The following is a 25,669-nucleotide window of genomic DNA, read 5'->3' on the forward strand; positions in this document are numbered from 1 at the left end:
GTTGACGTTGAGGCGAGGAGCTTCATGTTGTGGTTTCCCCATATCTGGGGTTGTCTTGGTGCAAAGGAACTATGTTAAAATTCCACGAGGAGCTTCGTTTGAATGCTTTGCCGTCATTTTGTGGCATCTCACTGCCGAGGGACTAAGTTCACGTTGAGGCGAGGAGCTTCATGTTGTGGTTTGCCGATATCTGCCGGTGTCTTGGCGCTAAGGAACTATGTTAAAATTCCATGAGGAGCTTCATGTCATTTTGTGGCATCTAGGTGCCAAGGAACTATGGCGGTATTGAGGTGAGGAGCTTCATATAGTGCTTTGTCTGCCTCTTGTGGCATTTTTTTTGGTGCAAAGGAACTTTGTTGGAATCGTTTGAGACTCATGTGTTTGTCTCCTCAGTGGGAATGCCAGATCATCAAGTGAGCTTATTATCCACAGAATAGTCAAAGTTTTAGATTCCCTACAAACTTCCACAGGCAACTCGCTTGCCCCAGTAAGCCGACGGAGGTCTATTTTTACCTTGGCAGAGGCCCCCTGCGGGGCCCATGTGAAAGACAATAACGACAATGGGACATCCTCGCTTGGACACACAATACTTGCGAGCGGGAAATTGTTCCGGAGCACACAGGAGGGCCCTTGGAGAGGCCGTATGTTTCCCGTGATGGAAAAAATAATGATTAACGTACGCTTCCTATTCCTCATCCTCTCCTGCCTTGTTTGCCAAACATCACTTCCTTTTGCCCTCGATCTCTCCTCTTTTCACCCACCTGTCTCTTTGTTATTTTCTTTTTTTTTTCTCTCCCTCTTGTGCCGCAGGCGTCAGAGCTGGGGATGACATCACCGTTCTACAAGTACATCCTCACCACCATGGTAAGGGAACAGAATCTTCTTTTTTTGATGCATCCGTCTGTTTTCCACAGCGCTTGTTCTCATTTGGTTCACTACTTGGTGACGTGAAGCCTGTCTCAGCCTAAAACTGGTTCTTAAAAAAAAGGGGGTGGGGGGTGGGGGGAATAGTTAAAAACCCTGCAAAGTCAATTTTGAGAATTGTTTATGAATACATGATACATGTCAGAAGCTTACACCATTTCAGTTTTCTTGATTTGCTTAAAACCAGACCCAGTGATGCATTTTGTAGTCCAGCATGAGTCACCTGCTCCTCCGATTTGAAGAACTAGTAGCCTTCATTGGCATCAGGCACTTATCTGGCGCAACAGTGATGTGCAGTTAACTCGTTAGTCTAGTTATCCTAACACTCCAAAACTGCATCTGGCATGTCCTCTGTAGAGTGCCCTGTTGTCCACAATGAGTGAGTGCATCAGGCAGAGAAAGATGGTAAATTGAGGACAGGTGAAAAAGAAGAAAAAGGAATAAAAGAAGGTCTTTGACAGGTAACGCGTGAATTGGTGTCATTCTGGTTGGCCAATTTAGAGCGCCTCGTTCTCGGCCGCAAATGAACACATCTCACACAGACAAAGGAGCACAGTAAGGCAGGGGCAACATTTCATTTGTCCAACTTGACAGCCAGTATGTAGACTGGGACGTCGCTCTGGTGCGGTTTTAGAGCGCCTCATTGTCGCTCTGTGGAAATCCACTCTGTGGAATACAGTCCAGCCACTAGAGGCTCTGAGCGGAATATTTTCACAGATCAATCACGTAGTCGTCATAAGATGCTGGACGACCTGCCGTCATTTTTCCAGGTCATAGTCTAGATCAGGGGTGTCCAAACTTTTTGAGAGGGGGCCAGATTTTATGTGGTAAAATGTCGGGGGGCCGACCTTGGCTGATTTTGGCAAATTTTAGTAGGCCAGTCTGTTTCACATTTCCATTTTTATTTTAATTTCAACAATCTTAAGAATTTCTTTTGGTTCATTTGAAACAGGTATATCACATGCAACTGCTTATTCACTTGACTTTTTCTTTAACAGAAGTCTCCTGAGTGCAAATTGATTGATTTGAAACATAAAATGTATCACCGTGACTTTTCAATAGTCACAAAACCTTTGACTCGAACAACAGGGAAATGAACAAGCAATACACATATGCACAACTGCAAGGATCATTTGAAATATGACATATCAGTCAATATAAACACGGAGTGATGTCTTGTTAACTCGTGAGTGATGCCCTCTAGTGTCTAAATGCTATTACTCATTTAGCCACTAGAGGGAAGCAGTACTCTGAAACATCACTCACCAGTCTACGAGACCTCAGTCAATGCAACACGTGTTCCATTGCGTCCAACCTGCGGGCCAGACGGCACTGATTTTATGACAGGGGCCGAGGGCCGGATGAAATTCGACCGCGGGCCGGATTTGGCCCCCGGGCCGGACTTTGGACATGGCTAGTCTATATGTTTGATTGACGCTTCCTTGGTGAGCGGGACAAAGTGCAGTCAGGGTGTGAAGTTTTCTCTATTCTGAAACTTTACATAATGTACTTTTTTTTTGTAAAAGTATTATTCATGTTATATCACCTCGTGTGACAAGTGCAACACCCCCGGTGCAGTTTTGACATGTACAATTACACAGGTGCAATATTACCATGGTGTTCGCGAGCGCAAAATATATTCCACATTGCTCACCAGAATCGAACCTGACAGGAGCACAACTGATTACTCTGGACCAGACCACCTCTCTTCATTTATTATTTCTATTTTTCTACTCGTTTCTTCTGCATTTTGCACATCCTTGCTTGTGCTTCCATTCCAGTTTCATTTTGCATGACAAGAAGAATAAAAAATGCTAATTCTCTTCTAACTCTGAGACCCTTTACGAGCGCACAAAAAAAAGGAGAAAGCGATGCAAAGCACGCTGTGGGGGAAAAAATCGTGCGACGCGGGAAAGTGCAGAGGACGGGTCAAGCCACGCTGACGCCTCACCACCCCTCCTTTTTAGCATTTCTATTAATGTGTCGCTTCATGCAGCCTTCACTCCGCTGCCGCTTTTCATTCCCTCCCTCGTACGCCCTCCGTACGTGCCTCACATGCTATTTAGATGCTGACGTGCGGCGGCGCAAACGTCACAACGTCACTATTAAAGAAGCAAAGCGATGACGATTTTATGCCGCCAAGCATCTAAAGATAAACTTCAAAAGGCGGATCTGTTTGAAATGCTGGTTGCGGGTCGACCTCCATTTTTTTTTGCGATCTGTTCCAGGATTCGCTAAACTATCTAAATGGAAAACGGGAAAGCTCTTAAGTCACATTTGTAGCAGTTGTGGTGGTTTACCATTAATTGAATGAAAGTTCCCGGCATCTGCTGAACTTGTATCAACAGTAATTTTATGATCTTGAACTGAAGTTTTCAACCCCCAAAATATATATTTTTTAAAAGCAAAATATTCTGAATTTTGATGATGTTTTGTTTGATTTCCTCTTTCTCTTTGAAATTTGGTTTCCTTAAGTACTGCAGTGACCAAATCTTTATATTGGCTAATGGGCGAAGTTAGCTAGCGCAATTAGCTTGGCCATCGCGCAACCTCTGCTGGCCTCAATACAGAAGGAGCAATGGAGCGTGTTTGTTTTATTGTTCATTGTTGTGTCTATGAAACTTAGTCCATGTATACAGCGGTCGTTGTTTGAAAGTGCTCTATAAATACAGTTGCGTTGAGTCAGGAATTATTCTTACCCCCTAGCATAGCGGCTAATTCTAATTCTTTACCGCTAAACCACAGGTCTCAAATTCTTGTTCCTCAAGGGCCTCTATACACCCCGGTTTAAAAGTTTCCCTCCTCCAACACACCCGAGTCAAACGATCTGCTCACCGGCAAGCTTTGTAGAAGCCTGAAGACGATCCCGATTATTTGAATCTGATGCGTTGAGAGGTGGGAGCCATCTTAAAACAGCCAGGACAGCGAGTTTGAGTCAGCAACTGGAGTTGTCATCTCACACAGTTGCCACTCTTCTCCTCTCCTTGTTGTCAAACCTCTTCTAAGATTAGACGCTGTCACTCGCTCACGTCCTCGTCACACTTGACTCTGCACTGTTTTACTTCTCCGCTGCCACACGGCGCGCTGTCAGCGCCGTCACTTCAATGTGTCGCTGGCTTCTCGTAGGACTTTCCTCTCATGAGGCTGGACGACATCGTGGACGAACAGTCCAACGTGGTGGGCTTCTCCATGTTCAACACCACCCATCCCTTCTACCTGGAGTTCATCCGCAGCCTCAACCTGTCGTGGAACGAGGGCTGCCACCTGTCCTACCCCGGCCCAGCGGTCAGTGAAGTCAAATGGATATACGCTCGACTGCAGGTCAAGTCGAAAAATCAACGGCCTCAACCTTGAGCTGACACATACAGACCAGCCTTTGCGGACATTTTTAAACCAAACACTCCCAATGGAGTTGTGAAGGATATTTTACATTAACAATCATCATTTGTTTAAAAAAAAAAACAACAACAAAAAACAACAATGCAATTTCTAGCCATTGAAGGCATCACGTTTCACTCATTCACTGCCGTGGACGTTTATATTCGTCAATTGGAATCTGTTACCGCCACAAACATGCTTACAATTCAGCAAAAAAAACCCAAAAACAAATCAAAGCAAAAAAAAATCACTCACAAAGATTTCAATAATGATATGCATAGCTATCATACTTTATATTACGATACTATTCTTATCATAACACCAACGTAACGCTACCTCAAAATCAGGTTGCTAATTTATTCCGCTGTCATTGGTTAAAATGGTACAAAGCCTTCATTCATTCATTCATCTTCCGAGCCGCTTGATCCTCACTAGGGTCGCGGCGGGTGCTGGAGCCTATCCCAGCTGTCTTCGGGCAGTAGGCGGGGGACACCCTGAATCGGTTGCCAGCCAATCGCAGGGCACACAGAAACGAACAACCATTCGCACTCACACTCACACCGAGGGACAATTTAGAGTGTTCAATCAGCCTGCCACGTAGGTTTTTGGAATGTGGGAGGAAACCGGAGCACCCGGAGAAAACCCACGCAGGAGGATGATGTCATCTTCTCAAACTCTTTTTCCAAGGTTTTTGAGCCATGACCGGTGACATCAATGCAAAGATGAGGTCACAAAGCAGTTTTACGGCACGTACTTACCCGAAGAGATGACGCACTTCATTTCGCACCAAACCTTGACAGCGATACTTTTTTTTTTTCAACAAAACAGCCATACTCACATGTATCTGGCCTAATGATTTTCACTTTTTATGGTTATTACATTTTTCTTTTTTTTTAAACCATTAAGACCCCAATCTTGAGGCAGCTGGACGACTCTGTAGAGTGGTAGAAGAGGCGACGTTGTACTTGTCACATTTTTTAAATCTATTATGATCTATTAACCAAAGCTAATGAACAGCCACTGACAGCATTGGCGCTTCACGATGATGCAAACATGCCACGTAATGTCTTCTACTTGTATGCGAAAAAAACTATTGATCTATCCATCTGTATCCCTCGCCCCCCCCCCCACCTCATATCCATCCATTTTCTCCCCCTGACCACGTGCCTTTTCCTCCCCTCTGTCCAACCAATTACCACCCCCACGCGCTCCCACTCTTGCTCCTGCAGCTGTCGTCAGCGCTGATGTTTGATGCGGTGCACGTGGTGGTGGGGGCGGTGAGAGAACTCAACCGCAGCCAGGAAATCGGCGTGAAGCCGCTCAGCTGCACCTCGCCTCAGATCTGGCAACACGGGACCAGTCTTATGAACTACCTGCGCATGGTACGCGCACGTGCAGACACGCATTCTCGTAACATACACGCCAAAGACCTTCCGCTTGTGGGGGATTTTGCCAGATTTGATGGGAAAATCAATGCACCGCACGCCTTCGAACTTCAAAAGTCTTTTGAGCTTGCAGTAAAACACAGATAGGACTGCACCAGCTACTTGTAGCCGGCGGTTTGAAAGCATGAACTCGGAACCCGTTTAACGCCGTCGCCAAACAAAAAAGCAGCACATGAACCGTGTCACTGGCAAAATTACTGTGTGGGATCTCAGCAGGTTAGAGATGAGAAGCATTCCAGTAGACTCTGGCGGGGGTTTTTTATTTTTTTTTGCTCCACAATAATGAGTGTGTCCATTAAAAAAAAAAATCTCTTTTTTGTTTGTTTTTTTTGAGATGGAAAAAAAAGGTCTGCCATGTTTGTGCCGTGTTTTCCAGATAGAAAACAGTAATGTCGTACAGTGGTACCTCCACTTATGAAATTAATAAATTCAGGAAGAAATTATTTTCAAGAACATTTTGTAGGTCAAGACACATTTTCCATATAAATGCCCTAATCCGTTCCAAGCCTCCCCAAAATTCAGACATAAATGTTTTCTGAAGCATAAAAACTCATCAAAATATGTAACAAATACATGTTACAATGAGATTATTGCACAATAATTGAGAGTTATACATAAAATAATAAAATAAATAAAATAAAATAAATAAAATAATAAATAAAATATGTAAAAAAACAATGCACAGAGTAAAGAATAAAAATGATGGTCATTTCACTTTTAACTGCATCCTCATCGTTTTTTGCCCTCTTTAGTCCATGTTTTCAAGTAGTTTTGGCCTGGCGTTTTGTTCCGAACTGATCCACTTTTTCTAGGTGATTCACATTTACGTAAATCTATCGGAATGCCTCATGGCCCGAGGGGTGAATTACGAGGACGCTGCATAGACACACGCCTATGCATCTGCACGCAAAGACACAAACGGTCGAGGTCCCTCTTAGCCAATGGGATGCCAGGAACATACTCGGTAATAGCCAATGGCAGAGCAGCTAGAAGTATGTTGCGTTCAGGAAACTCAGAACTGGGACTAGCAGACCATCCGGTATTTTTAACCTTTCCTATCTTGACATTTCTATCATAACAAGAGGCAATATTTTCCTGTTGAGGCGTTTTTTGTAACTTGGAACATTTTGTATGAAGAGACGTTTGTAAGTAGAGGTACCACTGTACCTAACCTAATTTTTTTTCTCCTATTAAATCCTGGAGAGGACATGTTGCATGCTGTCATGATTATGATGATTTGTGACCACTTGTCTCTTGCTGGCTGATTAATGAGAATGAATGGCAGCTTCATTATCATCCTCATCTCATGTTGCATGTGGCCACATGTGTGTGTGTATGTGTGTGTGTGTGTGTGATAGAGAGAGAAAATGACGACGTGTTGTCAAAGCGGCTGGAGCGCCATCCCTCATTGCCTGCCCCCCCCCACTGGCCAGACATCTGTCCATGTTAGTCAACATCACGGTGGGCTCCATCCTCGACATTCCTCATACAATTCACCGCCTTTGAAGTTCATACGCAGGAGGTGCGCCGCTCCATCTTCTCCGGTTACTTGTTTGTCATCGTCGAATCGAAGCTGCCGATCCATGTCCCCGGATCCCTCGCTCCATGTTTGCTCTTTACTCTTTCTTTCTCACAGGACGGGATCAAATATTGATCCTCGATGATGATAATTCTTCCCTTGATAAGCTATTGATGTACTTGCAGGCAAATATTGATGTGTGTGTTAAGCTGCCATGACAAACACATTGTCTTGTTTACCTGAGTGAATTGAAATCCGGATCGTCACGATTGATGTCTGCATTTGCAGTCATCCGAGAAGTTTGTGTATGGTTGGGGGAGGGGGGGTGTAAGACCACATAGGAGCCAAACAACAATTTTAGTTTTCATAGCCAGTATAGTACAAGAATCAAAGTACAATTTGAGCTGTCTTGTGAACACAGCAAGCTATTAAGAATTGCTAAAAATACATCATCGAGTCACATTGGGTCTCCTGCTGCTGGGTAGAATTTGTACACAATTCAAGTGAAAAATGAAGCCGTTACTTAAATTACTTTAGTATCTGAAGTCATTTTCTATTTCTACTTGACTTAATTTTTTTCATTTCTCCCCATGTTGCTCAGTTTGAGGATTTTTTTTTTGTGCCACATTAGTCAGAGAAAAACAAAATTGGAGAAAACAGCTTTTTAACGATTCATTTGCTTTAATTGTGCAGTCATAAAATGTTTACAATTCAAGATTTTTTTTCTTGTTCGCATCCCAAAAATTAAATAAAAGGAAAAGGCTCCGAAATTCATTTTCCTGGTTGCATCACATTCTTGCCACTTGTTGCTAAGCAGAATTCAGGGTGTGCATGCATTTCTACGATATTGATCAATGAAAAAAAAATAAAAAAATCAAGGGGGCGAATGTTGCGCCTGCCCATTTTTTATTTCCCTTTATAAAAAAATTACTACGTAAAATTAAATCACTGCTCTGTTTTAAATATAAAATTTTAAAAACTAGCAAAAAAAAAATGCAGTATTTTCACCAGTGGCTAAAAGAATGATGACAATTTCTTTTTTTTCCTTTCCTTTCCTCCCTCATGGTGTTGTTTCTGCCAGGTGGAGTACGACGGCCTGACGGGGCACGTGGAGTTCAACAGCAAAGGTCAGAGGACCAACTATACCCTGCGGATCCTGGAGAAACACCGAGGAGGCCACAAGGAGGTCAGACTGCTTTTTTTTTTTTTTTTTTTTTTTGTGGGACACGCCGCCATCAGGTCACTGTGCACCGCCGGCTCTTTGGCGGAAATTTGCAGGTCACCTGTGTACTTTCCAAAATGCGACGGGAGTTGCTTTATGTATCGGGGTCGACAACCTTAAATACTCTGAGCCATTAATTGATAAAAAAAAAAGAAAAGAACACACACAGGGTGCCACAAAAAAGCCCTTTTGACATATTTGTTTTTCTTATATGGGTACATATGAAAAAAAATATCGTTTTGCCTATGTATATAGGTATGTATGCAGGGAATACAAAATGGTATTTCTGCGTGTAACAAAAAGGTTTTGAAATCTCAAAAAAGAAAATAAATACACTTAGTTGAAGCTTACTTTCAAATAAAATAGTATATCTCTTGGAGTCTTCCTTGCATTCATGAAATGAAAGCCAAACTGAAATTATCGACCTGTAGCAAACCAAAAATGCCATTTTCTTCGGTGTTTCATCATTTTCTCCCGTCTGGAGCGTGTAGTCAGTTGTTAACTGGAACTAAAAAGGCTCATTATCGAGTGAGAATGTGAATTATAGCAAAATAATTGCCAATTAGAATATTTGTTTGAACTGGTTAAGGTGATTTTTTTTGGTTTGTTTTATTGTGGGGCACAGTATAGATGTTAAACTGAAAAAAAAAATATGGGATGTTGAATTTACTCCGTTTTATTCCATTAAGTGGTTGTGCAAGCAGATAATTTTTTAAAAATTGAGATGTAATCTACTTTAAAAAATCTAGATCCCGAATATTTTTGACTTTGTGCATCTACTTGATGAAATTGAGTAAATTCCAACCGAACAAAAAAAAACTGTTTGATTTTAATGTTGCGTGTTTGTGTCATGTGGAAAAATAAAGAAAGGCGTCAGTCTAAATGAAATATTTATCAACCGACATAATCAAATCTTTCGCAAGTTTGACATTGAAGGACGCCTGTAAATGGCCAAAATGAGCCTAAAGTGGCTGCTTCAACCCAAAATTGTCCAAAATTCCAGACATGGCCTCGTGAGACTTTTTGTGAGTCCACTCGTGATCGACATGTCTCCAAAATTTCTGTTGCCAAGTGAAACTCACGGCAACTCACTGAATTTTCAGAAAATTCCAAGGAGAGTCCGCAGTGCCTATCAGCCATAAATCCTGACCAGGATGAAATTTTCCATTATTTGGCCTCAGAATAATATCAATGAAGAAAGGAAGCAATTTGAAGTCTCCCTTTGAACCATCTCACTTGTGTCTGAACAAAAGGCCGTTGCAAAGGCAATTTCATTACATCGAGGGGCTTTTTAAAATTATTTTATCATGCAACACTTTTGTAACGATTCCCTGCAGTTTCTTCATTTCACTAACGATTTTAGGGAGCTGCGGATGAGCTGGAGCCGCATTCAGGGTTGGCTAATAAATCAGAATAATCATTAGCATCCACTGCTCGGCTGGTGTGAATGTTTTTGTATCGTGTGTGTGTGTGTGTGTGCGCGTGTATGTGTTTTTAAAGAGATAATCCTCATGACCTTACACAAAAGAGGCTTGGTTTTTTTTTGGGGTGGGGGGTATTTGATCTACTGGCCCGGAGCCAGAAATATATTTGTCAGGCCAGCGTGCCGCCCAAACTGACCAGCCGTGTCCTTTCATAGGCAGGATTAAATGAAGCCTGAGCACTCGCACGGGTGCCGCGCTCCATTGACCGGATGAGGCCACTTTTCTCTCTCGCTCGATTGGGGCGGCTCATTTACGCGGCGCCCCCGCGTTGAGCGCCAAATGCCAGCTGATAAAACGCCGCTGTTCTTTAATTTGGCGTCTCACTTGTCACAATTAACGTTCCGGCTCGGCGGCAGGATGAAATGTCAGGGTGGTATGAACGGAATGAAAAACTGGATTTTTTTTTTTTTTTTTTTGCAAAGAATCGTAGAACGACTGTCTGATGTATCGCAAAAAAACAATGGCTTTTGTTCACTGCCGTTGCACACCGCTGCAGCCGGTTAGATTGCAATGGCGCACTGATTGTATTTAAGTGACTTGAGCGTCACGTAAAAAGTGAAATACGCCGAAAGACTCTAGTGATGAGAAAGATATTGCGGCCCGTGAATTGATTTGTTTGGAATGAAAGAATGCCGCACCCCCATCGGGGTCAATTAAAGCGACGCGCGCGTACCGTTTATGACGGCTAACAAAGTGGTTAGCATTGCAAAGCTTCACTGTTTAATAGCCCAAGAGAGTCAACAAAGCCTACTAATGATGTTACACATTCGACAAGATTCGCAAATCGCACCGCAGTTCGACCTTTCGGCACGTTCATCTGGTCCGCCGGTGCGGGCGCGTTTAGAGAGCCACGTTGTACGATGAGTGAAGAGTTACTTCTTCCCCGCCCCAAGTCCGACTTTCCAGCCAAAAAAAAACAATTCAATTAACATCATGATAAGGCGGCCCGGTAGCCCAGTGGTTAGCACGTCGGCTTCACAGTGCAGAGGTACCGGGTTCGATTCCAGCTCCGGCCTCCCTGTGTGGAGTTTGCATGTTCTCCTCGGGCCTGCGTGGGTTTTCTCCGGGTGCTCCGGTTTCCTCCCACATTCCAAAAACATGCGTGGCAGGCTGATTGAACACTCTAAATTGTCCCTAGGTGTGAGTGTGAGCGTGGATTGTTGTTTGTTTCTGTGTGCCCTGCGATTGGCTGGCAACCGATTCAGGGTGTCCCCCGCCTACTGCCCGGAGACAGCTGGGATAGGCTCCAGCACCCCCCCGCGACCCTGGTGAGGATCATGCGGCTTGGAAGATGAATGAATGAACATCATGATAACAACAACAAAAAAAATGTGAACGCCAGATGAGAGAGCTAGCGGGAAATTTTTAGGGCTAGCACAAGGCAATGCACTCTCCGTAAATCATTCTTGTCAAACAATTCTCTCAATTGAGACCATCGATGAAATTGCTGGAATGTCTTGCTTCTCCAAATATTTTGTCATCCTTGTTCCCAGCCGCCGGTTCATGTTCCTCGAATCACACGCCTCGTTTTGGCAAAGTAGGGACATGAAAGGACCGGCATCTTTTTCCAAGTGTAGCTCTAGCAAGGACTAGCAAAGCGCAAACGCCCAAAGGGAATTTCGACTCAAGTACAAGGGACCAGGGAAATATTTGTACATACTTGCTTGCTTATGTCCAACCACTGCGATTTTTATATCCACTATCTTCATGTTCCAAAAAAACACCAGCCGACTTGACGCTCACCTTAAATCTCTTTGTCCTCACTTTGCTCCCCTACGCGCTAACGTCGCCTTAATTTATTTTCAATGATTTCTCGGTGTCACATTGATATGGTGGCTGTAACCTTCTACAACTGAATCATATTTCTCTGTGGGGGGTGGGGGGGGGGTGCGAGCGTCGGTTTGCTGATGAAGCTTGAAGGACATTTTCTCTTTCCCAAATCTCCACCGGTTAGATTGGCATCTGGTACTCCAACAACACCCTAGCGATGAACTCCACCAGCCTGGATATTAACGTGTCGGAGACGCTCGCCAACAAGACCCTCATCGTCACCACCATTCTGGTAAGGTCGCACCTTCCTTCAAGGGGGTGCGTGTGTGTGTGTGTGTGTGTGTGTTTGTGTGTGTGTGTGTGGTGTCTTTTATGCTTTTCACTTACGGCTTCCGCTAGCGTTATCGGAACTGACAATATTGACAGTGTAATATTCTACAACATTCACCTTGTGACTGTGAATGTGGGGAACAAATGATATGAGAAGCCTCACTAAAATGAGCCTGTTCTGAAGGAGAAAGGGCCGGGGGGGGGGGGGGGGGTCGCATCCTCCTTATAGAAGGTGAATACAGCTTTTGTTACCGTAGCTACTTGGGGCGCAGCTTCGGTGTTGCGAGAAAACTACGACTAGCCCAGAGTGTGAAGAAAGTATTTTCACTCACGGATGCAGAACTTCGCAACCGCACCACTGAGCTGCACTAACTTGCATTCACTTTTGTCCGAATCAAATGCCTGATAAAAAAAAATAAATCTCAGTTCTGAGAATTGGAAATACTGAGAAATGCTTAGAGGAATAAAAGAGTGACGGTACATTCAACACCTCAGTACACCCACCTAGCAAGACACCCACTTTGTGTCAAGTAGAGCAGATATGAAAAGTCAACAGCACACGCGCGCGCTCTCGCATACACGCAAACACACACACACGACCACATCATTTGTGCTTTCAGAAAGTAGATGTAGCTTACTCCCTCTCATTGTACAAGCAGCTGTCCCGATGGAAAAGTGTGGCAACGTCCGTTTGCTCGCTTTATTGGCGATGTTTCTTGCCGGTATATTCCATGCCATTGGAGAGCCATTTCGTTAGCCTCTCAAAACGATGGTCAAATCGCACGAAAAATGCTTTTTTTTTTTCATTTCAAAGTCTCGATTTCACAAAATTCATTTTTCATGTGCCAATTTTGCTTACAACGAACTTAAACTTGATTATAATTACCACATATTTTCCCCACATAGTGAATCTTCATGGCGACGAACCGTGGGAAGCTAACCGCCGCCGCTCAAAACGATGGTCAAATCGCACGAAAAATGCTTTTTTTTTTTTCATTTCAAAGTCTCGATTTCACAAAATTCATTTTTCATGTGCCAATTTTGCTTACAACGAACTTAAACTTGATTATAATGACCACATATTTTCCCCACATAGTGAACCTTCATGACGACGAACCGTGGGAAGCTAACCGCCGCCGCTCAAAACGATGGTCAAATCGCACGAAAAATGCTTTTTTTTTTTCATTTCAAAGTCTCGATTTCACAAAATTCATTTTTCATTTGCCAATTTTGCTTACAACGAACTTAAACTTGATTATAATGACCAAATATTTTCCCCACATAGTGAACCTTCATGACGACGAACCGTGGGAAGCTAACCGCCGCCGCTCAAAACGATGGTCAAATCGCACGAAAAATGCTTTTTTTTTTTCATTTCAAAGTCTCGATTTCACAAAATTCATTTTTCATGTGCCAATTTTGCTTACAACGAACGTAAACTTCATTAGAATGACCACATATTTTCCCCTCATAGTGAACCTTCATGACGACGAACCGTGGGAAGCTAACCGCCGCCGCGACCTTGCTCAGGAATAAAACGTACCGCCCGGAATTCCCTTCCGTTGCTTAGCTATGCTACTGATCGACTTGTACAATTTGGGATTAGGAGGAACAGAAGGAAAATCCATCCGTACATCCATTTTCCGATCCGCTTTATCCTCACAGCGGGCGGCCCGGTAGTCCAGTGGTTAGCACGTGGGCTTCACAGTGCAGAGGTACCGGGTTCGATTCCAGCTCCGGCCTCCCTGTGTGGAGTTTGCATGTTCTCCCCGGGCCTGCGTGGGTTTTCTCCGGGTGCTCCGGTTTCCTCCCACATTCCAAAAATATGCACGGCAGGCTGATTGAACACTCTAAATTGTCCCTAGGTGTGAGTGTGAGTGCGAATGGTTGTTTGTTTCTGTGTGCCCTGCGATTGGCTGGCAACCGATTCAGGGTGTCCCCCGCCTACTGCCCGAAGACAGCTGGGATAGGTTAGGTAGATGAATGAATGAATGAATTAATTTATCCTCACAAGGGTCACGGGGGGGGGGGGGGGTGCTGGAGCCTATCCCAGCTGTCTTCGGGCAGTAGGCGGGGGACACCCTGAACCGGTTGCCAGCCAATCGCAGGGCACACAGAAACAACCAACCAAAAAAAAAGTGTCTTGTTGTTGCCGCATTAAATCAAATGCTCCCTGGAAAGCTTTGGCTCGCGTGGCAGACGGAGTGCTTTGATAGCGTGTTTTGTAATGTGCTTACAAAAGCACCGCGATCACTGTAACCGCACTTTTGAACAGCTCTCGCCGGGGAGCCGCGTTGTTGACGTGGGGTGCACAGCTACCTTCGGTGACGTTTGCCACTGCAGTGAGCGTCCTTTACGGTCTGCGCTAGAGTTAAACTCCGGCAGCGCTCATTCAGATGAAGTCCTACCGTTCCCAGCGGTACCTCTCGCCCTCGATTCGGAGTGTGAAGTGCGTGTTGAGAATACACCACTTAAGACAGAAAGAAAAAATAATAATAATAAAGCTTACAGAGACGCATTTAAAATCATTTCATCAAAATGTTTAGGCTAGCTTTTTGTCCTTGGTTTGCTCTACGTGTTCTCCCGCAGCTTTTCCTCCTCTCACTGCGGAAAAGACTACTACCTGTTTGGAATGGAAAAGAATTGATGTTTTAGCTCGCATCCGCAGCCAGAATGCATCAGCGCTGCCATTTTCTTTCCTTAAAACAAAACAAAAAGGCTAATTGGCTATTGGAATTGAGTCAGACTGGGAGGATCTCACGGGAGAGAGATGCAAATGTGTTCTGCGGCGACCCGGCAAGCACCAAACATATCTTGCAAATGCACAACCACTACATCATCAGATTTATTGGCCCTTGAGCTTGAAAAAAAATATTTGTTGGGGGTCACTGGAGGACGACACGAGCTGAATCGAATCTGCAGCATTCCCAAGTGGAATAATTGCAAGTGGCCTTAATTTGGATATGTATTGTTGTCGTTTTAATTTGCAGTGGTTTAAAACTGGACTGCGTTACCAGAACAATTATTTCTAAGGCTTATCAATGCATTTCATATGAAAGAAAATGGCAGCACGGTGAATTGGTGGTTAGCGCGATAGCCTCGCAGTTGGGAGATTCCGGGTTCAAAAAATATTTCGCGAAAAGACCAGAGTTTAAAAAGAAAAGAAAGCATTTTTAAAGTCCGGTGGTGTGAGTTTTTCCAAGATGGAAGCGGTCATTCTTAACACACACGTGTATTCAGACCAACAACATACTGTAAACTTATTTTAATTTAGACTGTTTAGCTTAATGCTAACCAACCATAAACGGGATAGGCCAGAATTGGGCAATCTACGGCCCGCGGGCCGAATCCGGCCCGTTGGTCTTTTTAATCCGGCCCGCCGAAGGTTGGTCCACAATTAAGGTTTGATGTGAATGATTGCATTCATTTCCATTGGACAGGCATTTCACCACCAGGTGGCGCATTGACTTGAAGTTGCAGAACACGGGAGGGGGGGGGGATCTTTTCAACCACTTAGGACCTCTGTATTGCTCTACTTCTACTGGTCTGATCACAACCCATCTGCAGAAATGCACAGGCTAAAATAGGTCATCAACAGCACTGTCGTCATGTAAAAAAAAATATTAATGCAGTACTTTCGTGCTTTTGTTCTGTTGATGTTGGATATGGACTGTCAACAAATGTAGTTTGTTTGTTTTTTAATGTACCATAGCTCGTGCTGACCTGGCCCTTCTGTCAAATTTTAAAAGTCAATGCGGCCCCCGAGCCAAAAGGTTTGCCCACCCCTGGGCTAGGCTAATGAATAGCATCAGTGTCAGAGTGTTGTAAACCTTCAAGTAACTGATTATTCAACAGAACACCAGTATTTGTTTTCAAATAGTAGTAGTATTATATATATATATATATATATATATATATATATATATATATATATAGTTCAGAGGAAGAATTTGTGACCCTCTTTCGCAACAACTAGCATTTCGCTATAAAGTAAAATGTGGTAGTGTGTGACTTAAATCATTTCGTTTAGTCTAACAGTAGCTATAGCTTGTAGCATCATAAGCCTAGAAAGTAACTTTTTTGAGGGTCAAATATACCCCCAAAAAAGATTTTTGAATTTGGAAGAGACTGTCATGCGATGTGGGAGCTTCCACGAGCTCTCGTTTCTGTCTCTCTGGAGGATTACACAAAACCGTTCCCAAGTGGAAGTGGAATAGGGAAAGGAGCTGCCGAGGAACCCGCAGTCATTCTAAACAAGAGAAGAGGAATGAAGAAAAACAAGCCCAGAGGAGTTTGATGTGATGAGACGCAGACGCCGCACAACAGAGAGCTTTTGTGTGCCAACTACTGTGAAAGTTGTGGCTTTCCCCTCTAAATAAACTCCCATCTTATTTTCGTCAGGGAGTCAAATAAACACGAACAAACGTTGATTTAACTTTATGCAGGATACAAGTGTAGGATGCCTGTCAGCGATGCTGCGCAAGTGATAACATTTGCGAGGCCGTTTAACATGCGGCGCGATTACAGGAGCAGTAACGGGTCACGTTATGTTGTAGCAACTCAAATAGACAGATGTAACAATGTTCACTGGCGTGTATTCTTTATCGTCTGCGTAGATTTATCTACTCATCTTACTGAGTCACTTAGAGTAGTCGTAGAAGTTGTCCTGTTCTTCTTTGTTTGGCTGCACGATTGTATTAACTACCACCCAAATGGCCAAGGCAGGCAAGGAACAGCTCAATAAATTGGGTTACAGCACTGAATCATGCTGCGCAAACTGTTTCAGTCATTGCATTCTGTTTAATTATATCATTAGTCTGTTTTTGTAACAGACAATTTTATCCATTCATTCATTCATTCATCTTCCTATCCGCTTGATCCTCATGTGGGAGGAAACCGGAGCACCCGGAGAAAACCCGCGCAGGCCCAGGGAGAACATGCAAACTCCACACAGGGAGGCCGGAGCCGGAATCGAACCCGGTACCTCTGCACTGTGAAGCCGACGTGCTAACCACTGGACTACCGGGCCGCCCACAATTTTATCCAGTATTATTTTATTATTTATTATTAAAAACGTCCGGAACAGATTAATGACTTTTCTATTTGTTTCAATGGGGTAAGATGATTTGCCATTGTTTTGGGCGTGATCACGGAACAAATTAAACGCAAAGTGGGCACGCTATGGTCTCAGTTAACATCATCATGGATAAATGACCCGTGCCCAGCCGGTATTTGCCCTTTCACCAGTTGGACGCAACATTGCTTGCCTTTATCTTCTATTCAGGAAAACCCGTATGTGATGCGCAAGGACAACTACCAGGACTTCCAGGGCAACGACCAGTATGAGGGCTTCTGCGTGGACATGTTGAGGGAACTGGCGGACATCCTCAAGTTCTCCTTCAAGCTCAAGCTGGTGGACGACGGGCTGTACGGCGCCCCCGAGCCCAACGGCTCCTGGACGGGCATGGTGGGGGAGCTTATAAACAGGGTGAGTCCTTGTCGAGCGGAACCTCTAAAGACAACGGTCGGTTTCTGTTTGGACTCGGAAACCATTTTTACAATGCCCGGCCACAGTCTAGCTATAAATAAAGCAATGGAAGTAGGTATAAATTTTCAAAACAGCTTCATTGTTATGCAGCTGCAGCGAGTGGAGAATTGCAGCAAACCGGCTAACAAACAAATGTGCCTGTCTGTGGCTGGGCTGTAGACCAAGATTTTGGAATGAGTGTCATATAATAACTAGATGGCGCAGTGACAGGTTATGGAATATGATGGATGGATCTCCTTAAAGTGGGACTTTCTTCTTTCGTCGCATTTTTTGCTCAACATCGGAACTTGTTCTAAGCATTTTGTGTTTCATGGTGACATGTTGATCAAGAGTTTCATGTCACAGTAAAAACTCCCAATTAGCACATTTCGCATCGCCCATCTGTCTAGTTTGCCCGTTTCTAAATTGGTGGCAATCGGTTAAAGTCCCCTCCGAGGAGGATTTCGTTCAGGTACTAACTTGGAATGGTCCGATCCAATCCAGTGGATGCATATAAAACCCGATATAAGCCAACATTTGTGAATTGGGACGAGTTTTTATTAGAACCCGCCAGATCCAATCCATAAACCCAAACTATATCATGCACTATATCACAGGTGTCAAAATCAAGGCCGGGGGGCCAGATCTGGCCCTCCACATCATATTATGTGGCCCGGGAAAGCAAATCATGTGTGTCAACTTCCATGGCCCTTGCTAAAATTTGTACCATGATGTCAATTTGTCATGTGTAATAAATAAAAATAATAATAAATAATGATATATATAATAATAATACATTTAAAAAATTGTAATAATTTTGTTACTCTGTTTGCACCCAACAAATAGTTGACTGATTTCAAAGCAAGTTATCCATCAATTTATTGTGCACAAGTAATAATACGATTTCCTGATGAAACATTTATTCGGTTTCGCTGTCGTAACGGCCCTCTCGGGGAAGCCGTAACTCCAATGTGGCTTGCGACAAAATTGAGTTTGACAACCCCTGAAAGTTTATATCCTCCACTTCATTTTGTGCGACATGCTAGCAGGCGTCAAGGTAAACAACAGCCACCTTCCAACATCTGCTGCGACCAAATCTCTGAATTCACTTTGCAAGAGGTCTTGAAAACCAAATCGACACTGTGCCCTTGTGTAGCATAGCTTCTTCATTCATTCATTCATCTTCCTAACCGCTTGATCCTCACTAGGGTCGCGGGGGGTGCAGGAGCCTATCCCAGCTGTCTCCGGGCAGTAGGCGGGGGACACCCTGAATCGGTTGCCAGCCAATCGCAGGGCACACAGAGACGAACAACCATCCACGCTCACACTCACACCTAGGGACAATTTAGAGCGTCCAATCAGCCTACCATGCATGTTTTTGGAATGTGGGAGGAAACCGGAGCACCCGGAGAAAACCCACGCAGGCCCGAACATGCAAACTCCACACAGGGAGGCCGGAGCTGGAATCGAACCCGGTACCTCTGCACTGTGAAGCCGACGTGCTAACCACTGGACTACCGGGCCGCCCATAGCTTCTTCATTTGATGTTATTTTTTTTTTCTCCACTGTATGCATTAGGAGTTGATCACACACACATCGACACACACACACACAAACTCTGCCGTTCCTTATTTCCTCAGTAGGGGATCTGAGGTGGGGCAAGGGAGAGGGGGCGGGGCTTATCTGGGACACACGCTGACATAATAGTTCCTTCAAAGTCAGCGCTTACATGGCCCAAAATTGCTCATGTCGGGTTTTTTATTTTATTTTTTTTAATAATATATTTCACCCCACCATGTTCACCCCTTGGAAGCCATTTTGAGGTGGTCTCGGCAGGTTAATAAGAGAGCCCAATCGGCCTGTTCTGCTTAATTACCATATGCCCAGACTGTTAGACCCCCCCCCCCCCCCCCCCACCGCACCCCCGGGGGGGTCTGCCACTCTGGCGCTCCCGCCAGCTCTCCACGGGCTACCATCAACCGACGCAAGTACCGCCTGATCACTCAGCTGTAATTAGCGACCCATGTTCATCAATTAGCTTCTAATGGAGGAGGAGGTTGGGGGAGAAAGCATGCAAGAGGGGCTACAGAGGTGGAAAAATGTGACAAGCCCGTGCTTCCTCACAATTAGCCTCATTTTAGTTGATGGATAGAAGGGTTGTTTTTCTCCAAATTTCTATTCGAATGCATTCGAGCACTTGTGGCTGCTCTGCCGTCAAATGCGTGCCGTTCTAATTTTTTTTTTTTTTACACCCACCTGAACACTTTTGTTGCTCGGATTCTGGCTCTTCATGCTCCATCGTTGATCTATTTTCATCCGTCCCCCGCAGAAAGCCGACCTGGCCGTGGCGGGCTTCACCATCACGTCGGAGCGCGAGAAGGTGATCGACTTCTCCAAGCCCTTTATGACCTTGGGGATCAGCATCCTGTACAGGGTTCACCTGGTAAGCTTTTTTTAAGCATCTCATCCTGGATTTATTTCAATTTTATTTTCTTTTTTGGGGGTTGAGGGGGCATGCTTTTTAGTGTCACACAAGTCACAATTTTACCAGGACATAATTAGTACATTTTTTTTCTTTTCTATTCCTTTTTTTATTCCAGTCAAAGCACGCCTCTATTTTTCATTATTATATATTTCATTCATAAATATGTGAACGGTGTGCAACCCCCCGCCCCCCCCCCCCCCCCCCACCTCCCTGTGAATTGTAATGTGTTTTTCAAATCATCCCACTGGGTGGCACAGCTGTTAAAATAACTCGGGGAAAAATCTGTGCCATTCCCACAGTGGCGCAGCCTTCCCTTTTCTGTGACCGGGATTGGTCCAAACCCGCCTTGCAGGATTTACACTCTGTGGATTTTTTTTTCTTGTTTTTTAAAATTCTGGTCGGCTTTTGGTTTTGTCTTTTCAATTTGCCATCCGTAAGATCTTTTTTTTTTTCAGCATTTGTGGTCCCGGGGGGAGAAATGAAATGCCTCATTTGAGAGTTGCGCTATTGCTATAGCTAGCGTAATTCGGCCTAAACAGTCCCACGCTGTGTAACACTCTGACTTAGCAGCTTTACATCTCCAATGAGCTTTGGAGCCGTAGACACTGCGAAACGGAGCACGTATTGATGGAAGCGTCGAACATGGTCGTGCACCGCTGTGTTGCATGCTGGGAGTTTTCTCTCAAACTGCAGATGCCTGACCTCTTTTTGCACCTTGCCGTCTGTCTGCCCCACGCGGATCCCATTTCCTCTTCAGGGTCGTAAGCCAGGTTACTTCTCCTTCCTGGACCCTTTCTCGCCGGCCGTATGGCTCTTCATGCTGCTCGCCTACCTGGCTGTGAGCTGCGTACTCTTCCTGGCTGCAAGGTCACTCACCGCATTACATTAGCGCCGGTCACTTGCCGGTGCATTTAGCCCGGTTGCGTCTATCGATCAAAACGGCGGACTCCTGTCGTGACTTGCGTTCTCTCCACCAGGCTGAGCCCTTACGAGTGGTACAACCCTCACCCGTGTCTGCGAGAGCGCCGGGACATGCTGGAGAACCAGTACACGTTGGGCAACAGCTTGTGGTTCCCCGTCGGCGGATTCATGCAGCAGGGATCCGAAATCATGCCCAGGGCCTTGTCCACCAGATGCGTCAGTGGAGTGTGGTGAGTCTTCTCACCGGGGCGCCACGCAAACACAAGCTAACAACCGGGGGGTGCGGAGGGGGGGTTAGATCAGAGGATGTTATCAAATGAAAAAGAAGCTTGACATCCGTCCGCTTTCTGATGTCTGATTGAGCATTGAGCTTAGTCGGATGTTTCGTGAGATTTTTTTTTTTATTATTATGATATGCGAGACAGAGCAAAACTGACAAAATCGCTCGCACAAGGCAACTACTCGGGTGCATATCATTAGTCCTCTGAATAAACGCGCACATTTTGATGACATGTAAATTGCAAACGGGGTGTAAAATCAAATTTCCCCTTGTGGGATATTAAAAGATTGTTCCTCTTCCTGTACCGTGAATTATTAATCCGCCAATCCTCCAAACAAACTCGAGGACCAGGATTAGATTGCGAGAGGCAGATCATATAGATTTCGTCTTTCGGCGCACGTGTGGCTCAGTTCTCTTCTCTTGCCGCAAGATTCGGGACTAACGGATAAATTCGCGCTCCGAGCAAAACTCATCCGAAGGCATTCCTGAGGCTTGTAGAAGGACTGGAAGTTATGTGCTGAGCTAATCAATGCCCGGAGCCGAAACAGATGTTTGGGAGGAAGACAGGAGATGCGATGGAGGAACTCGGCCACCGGAAATTGATGCCATACAACTCACAATAAGGCGGCCAATCAGTGTTGAAGGGTACCCGGTTGAAAAAAAAAAAAAGATTCAATTTACGACAGTACACTACAGCTATTCATCTTTTTTTCCTTTTTTTCCGCGTCAGTCACTGAAGTGGACGGCTAATTGGAGGCTGTTTTCTTCTATGCGTGAGTGTTGGGGGGGTCGCGCATGCACATCAGCCACTCCGGTGGACATCTGTTCATAAGCCATTTAATATCCTGTAGGCTCTGATGTCAAAGTTGACATCGAGTTCCACTACACTACACACGCAGAGACACACGACACGATTATCACGGCAGTCCCACCCGAATGGCACGCTAGCAACCATTGTAGTGACTCAAGCACAAGCCTCAGAAGAAGATTGTTTTTGAATACTGTCCACTAGAGAGACTGATGCGCATTTTGATATCCAGAAATTCTGGTGAATTTCCCCCTCTCCTGTTAAAGGCTCGCTATTACTAACGGTAACTGCCCAAAAACCGGATAGTCTCAATTGAACTATATAAGCGATACCAGAAATGATACCAATACCAACACCAAACGATACCTGTTCATATAGTCCCTTGGCCTCAATGGTCTTAACCGGATTCAAATACTTCCAAGGTCGTCAGACTCATTTTTGTCGCCGGCCACATCGTAGCTAGCTTTGAATTCAGAGGCCAGTAAACTAAACTCTTTGTTCAAATATTGTGAATTTCCCCCTCTCCTGTTAAAGGCTCGCTGTTACTAACGGTAACCGCCCAAAAACCGGATAGTCTCAATTGTACTATATAAGCGATACCAGAAATGATACCAATACCAACACCAAACGATACCTGTTCATATAGTCCCTTGGCCTCAATGGTCTTAACTGGATTCAAATACTTCCTAGGTCGTCAGACTCATTTTTGTCGCTGGCCACATCGTAGCTAGCTTTGAATTCAGAGGCCACTAAACTAAACTCTTTGTTCAAATATTGTGAATTTCCCCCTCTCCTGTTAAAGGCTCGCTGTTACTAACGGTAACCGCCCAAAGACGGGATAGTCTCAATTGAACTATATAAGCGATACCAGAAATGATACCAATACCAATACCAACACCAAACGATACCTGTTCATATAGTCCCTTGGCCTCAATGGTCTTAACTGGATTCAAATACTTCCTAGGTCGTCAGACTCATTTTTGTCGCTGGCCACATCGTAGCTAGCTTTGAATTCAGAGGCCAGTAAACTAAACTCTTTGTTCAAATATTGTGAATTTCCCCCTCTCCTGTTAAAGGCTCGCTGTTACTAACGGTAACCGCCCAAAAACCGGATAGTCTCAATTGTACTATATAAGCGATACCAGAAATGATACCAATACCAACACCAAACGATACCTGTTCATATAGTCCCTTGGCCTCAATGGTCTTAACTGGATTCAAATACTTCCTAGGTCGTCAGACTCATTTTTGTCGCTGGCCACATCGTAGCTAGCTTTGAATTCAGAGGCCACTAAACTAAACTCTTTGTTCAAATATTGTGAATTTCCCCCTCTCCTGTTAAAGGCTCGCTGTTACTAACGGTAACCGCCCAAAGACGGGATAGTCTCAATTGAACTATATAAGCGATACCAGAAATGATACCAATACCAATACCAACACCAAACGATACCTGTTCATATAGTCCCTTGGCCTCAATGGTCTTAACTGGATTCAAATACTTCCTAGGTCGTCAGACTCATTTTTGTCGCTGGCCACATCGTAGCTAGCTTTGAATTCAGAGAGGCCAGTAAACTAAACTCATTCATTCATTCATTCATCTTCCAAGCCGCTTGATCCTCACTAGGGTCGCGGGGGGTGCTGGAGCCTATCCCAGCTGACATCGGGCAGTAGGCGGGGGACACCCTGAATCGGTTGCCAGCCAATCGCAGGGCACATAGAAACGAACAACCAATCACACTCACACCTAGGGACAATTTGGAGTGTTCAGTCCCCCTGCCACGCATGTTTTCGGAATGTGGGAGGAAATCGGAGCACCCGGAGAAAACCCACGCAGGCCCGGGGAGAACATGCAAACTCCACACAGGGAGGCCGGAGCTGGAATCGAACCCGGTACCTCTGCACTGTGAAGCCGACGCGCTAACCACTGGACTACCGGGCCGCCCTAAACTAAACTCTTTGTTCAAATATTGTGACGATGACTTGAAAAGTTGATTATGAAAAGGGGAGTGGTCGCAAGAAAATGTTTGCAATACAATTTGCAGTTTTGGAAGCATGACGTCGATGCGCATCATTTGCTTTTGCGCGTCCCATGAAACGATCTGACGGGGCCAGATCTGAGCCCCCGAACTTCATGTTTGACACCTGTGAACTACTATGGTCACCAAGAGTGCTCTGGATGTTCGCGTCACGCATCCTACAAAGTACTGCACCAAATGCATCGGGAATGCGCCGCGACTTTGTTTGAAACGGCGCCACGCTTGCAACGGCAGACGGACGGCTGCTGTGCACCGGGGAGCCACAACGAAAGGTGGTAAAAGAACGCTCTGTTGACAAAAATAAATACAAAATAAAAAAAAAAAGCCGAGGGAAATCAAATGGGAGGTCACAGCGCATACGATAAACAAAACGGCTTTTGAAGAGCTTTCCACCATGGCGACAGATGCACAATCGCGTCCTCCCGGAGAGATTTCCAAGGACGCAAATTAGCCACTTTGCGCACCCTGATTGCCGTTGCTCTCGTACCCTGCGTCCAGGTGGGCGTTCACCCTCATCATCATCTCGTCCTACACGGCCAACCTGGCCGCTTTCCTGACCGTGCAGAGGATGGAGGCCCCCATCGAGTCCCCCGACGACTTGGCCGACCAGACCAACATCGAGTACGGGACCATCCACGGCGGGAGCACCATGACTTTCTTCATGGTACGTGCGGGTTTTGGGGTTTTTGTTGTGTTTGTTACTCTCTTGTCGCTTTTTATCGAATGCGCCGTGACGCATTTTGTCTTAATGTTTGTCCTCACATCTGCCACTTCAGCTCTGTTGGCTGTGGCATGCGTTTAGGTGGCTTTTGTTTGCTTACAAGAGCGCCTCGGGGCATCCGTGTTGGCATCTGTGTTTGTGGAACTTGAGCGTGCGTGCGCGTATGTTGTGTTTTTCCGTGTAGGTGCGTTTACATATGGGAATGTGCGTAGGTGAGCCGATTTGTTGATTTGTCAGGGAAATGGCCATTAGCCAGTTTGCGAGCGTTTGTATTCCCTTGGTCTTGTTGATCTTTCGGTTGCGTTGACGGTGGGGGGTGGGTTGGGAGGGGAAAAAAAAAAAAGAAGCCGTGAATTGTTAGAATAGTTTTTGGGATGATATGCAACACAGATGGGAAGCGGTTTCCTATCACGTACACACTGATACATGGGAAACTCGAATTCTATTCCAAATCAGCGCATAAAAGAAAAATTTATCACATTATGTCGCTGTCAAGTTTTGGACATCATGTAACACATCTTTGAAGCGGTTGTTCACAGCCACCTTATGCTGTGCTTTCTATGCTATTGCTAATTTATTATATTTATTCTACAAATATATTGCTAATGCTATATTTTATATTGCATTTTGTATATCGAACTGTGTACAGTTCTTTTCTGAAACATTTATTTTCATTCATTCATCTTCCGAGCTGCTCGATCCTCACTAGGGTCGCGGGGGGTGCTGGAGCCTAGCCCAGCTGTCTCCGGGCAGTAGGCGGGGGACACCCTGAATCGGTTGCCAGCCAATCGCAGGGCACAAATAGACGAACAACCATCC

General features: G+C 44.9%; 1 protein-coding gene across 3 annotated transcripts in view; it reads left to right on the forward strand.

Annotated features, from left to right (window-relative positions):
- Positions 1-25,669, forward strand: part of grik5 (glutamate receptor, ionotropic, kainate 5) — a 108,037-nt gene that overhangs the window by 73,663 nt on the left and 8,705 nt on the right. For all 3 annotated transcript variants that reach the window (XM_052064974.1, XM_052064975.1, XM_052064976.1), the window contains exons 7-16: positions 811-864; positions 4,051-4,209; positions 5,532-5,684; positions 8,348-8,452; positions 11,927-12,034; positions 17,357-17,560; positions 19,929-20,042; positions 20,842-20,951; positions 21,062-21,235; positions 24,628-24,793. In XM_052064974.1, the coding sequence (XP_051920934.1) occupies positions 811-864; positions 4,051-4,209; positions 5,532-5,684; positions 8,348-8,452; positions 11,927-12,034; positions 17,357-17,560; positions 19,929-20,042; positions 20,842-20,951; positions 21,062-21,235; positions 24,628-24,793 (1,347 nt within the window). The remainder of the gene's footprint in view (positions 1-810; positions 865-4,050; positions 4,210-5,531; positions 5,685-8,347; positions 8,453-11,926; positions 12,035-17,356; positions 17,561-19,928; positions 20,043-20,841; positions 20,952-21,061; positions 21,236-24,627; positions 24,794-25,669) is intronic.

This window comes from Hippocampus zosterae, chromosome 5, assembly GCF_025434085.1.
Source record: "Hippocampus zosterae strain Florida chromosome 5, ASM2543408v3, whole genome shotgun sequence".
NCBI classification, from domain to species: Eukaryota; Metazoa; Chordata; class Actinopteri; order Syngnathiformes; family Syngnathidae; genus Hippocampus; species Hippocampus zosterae.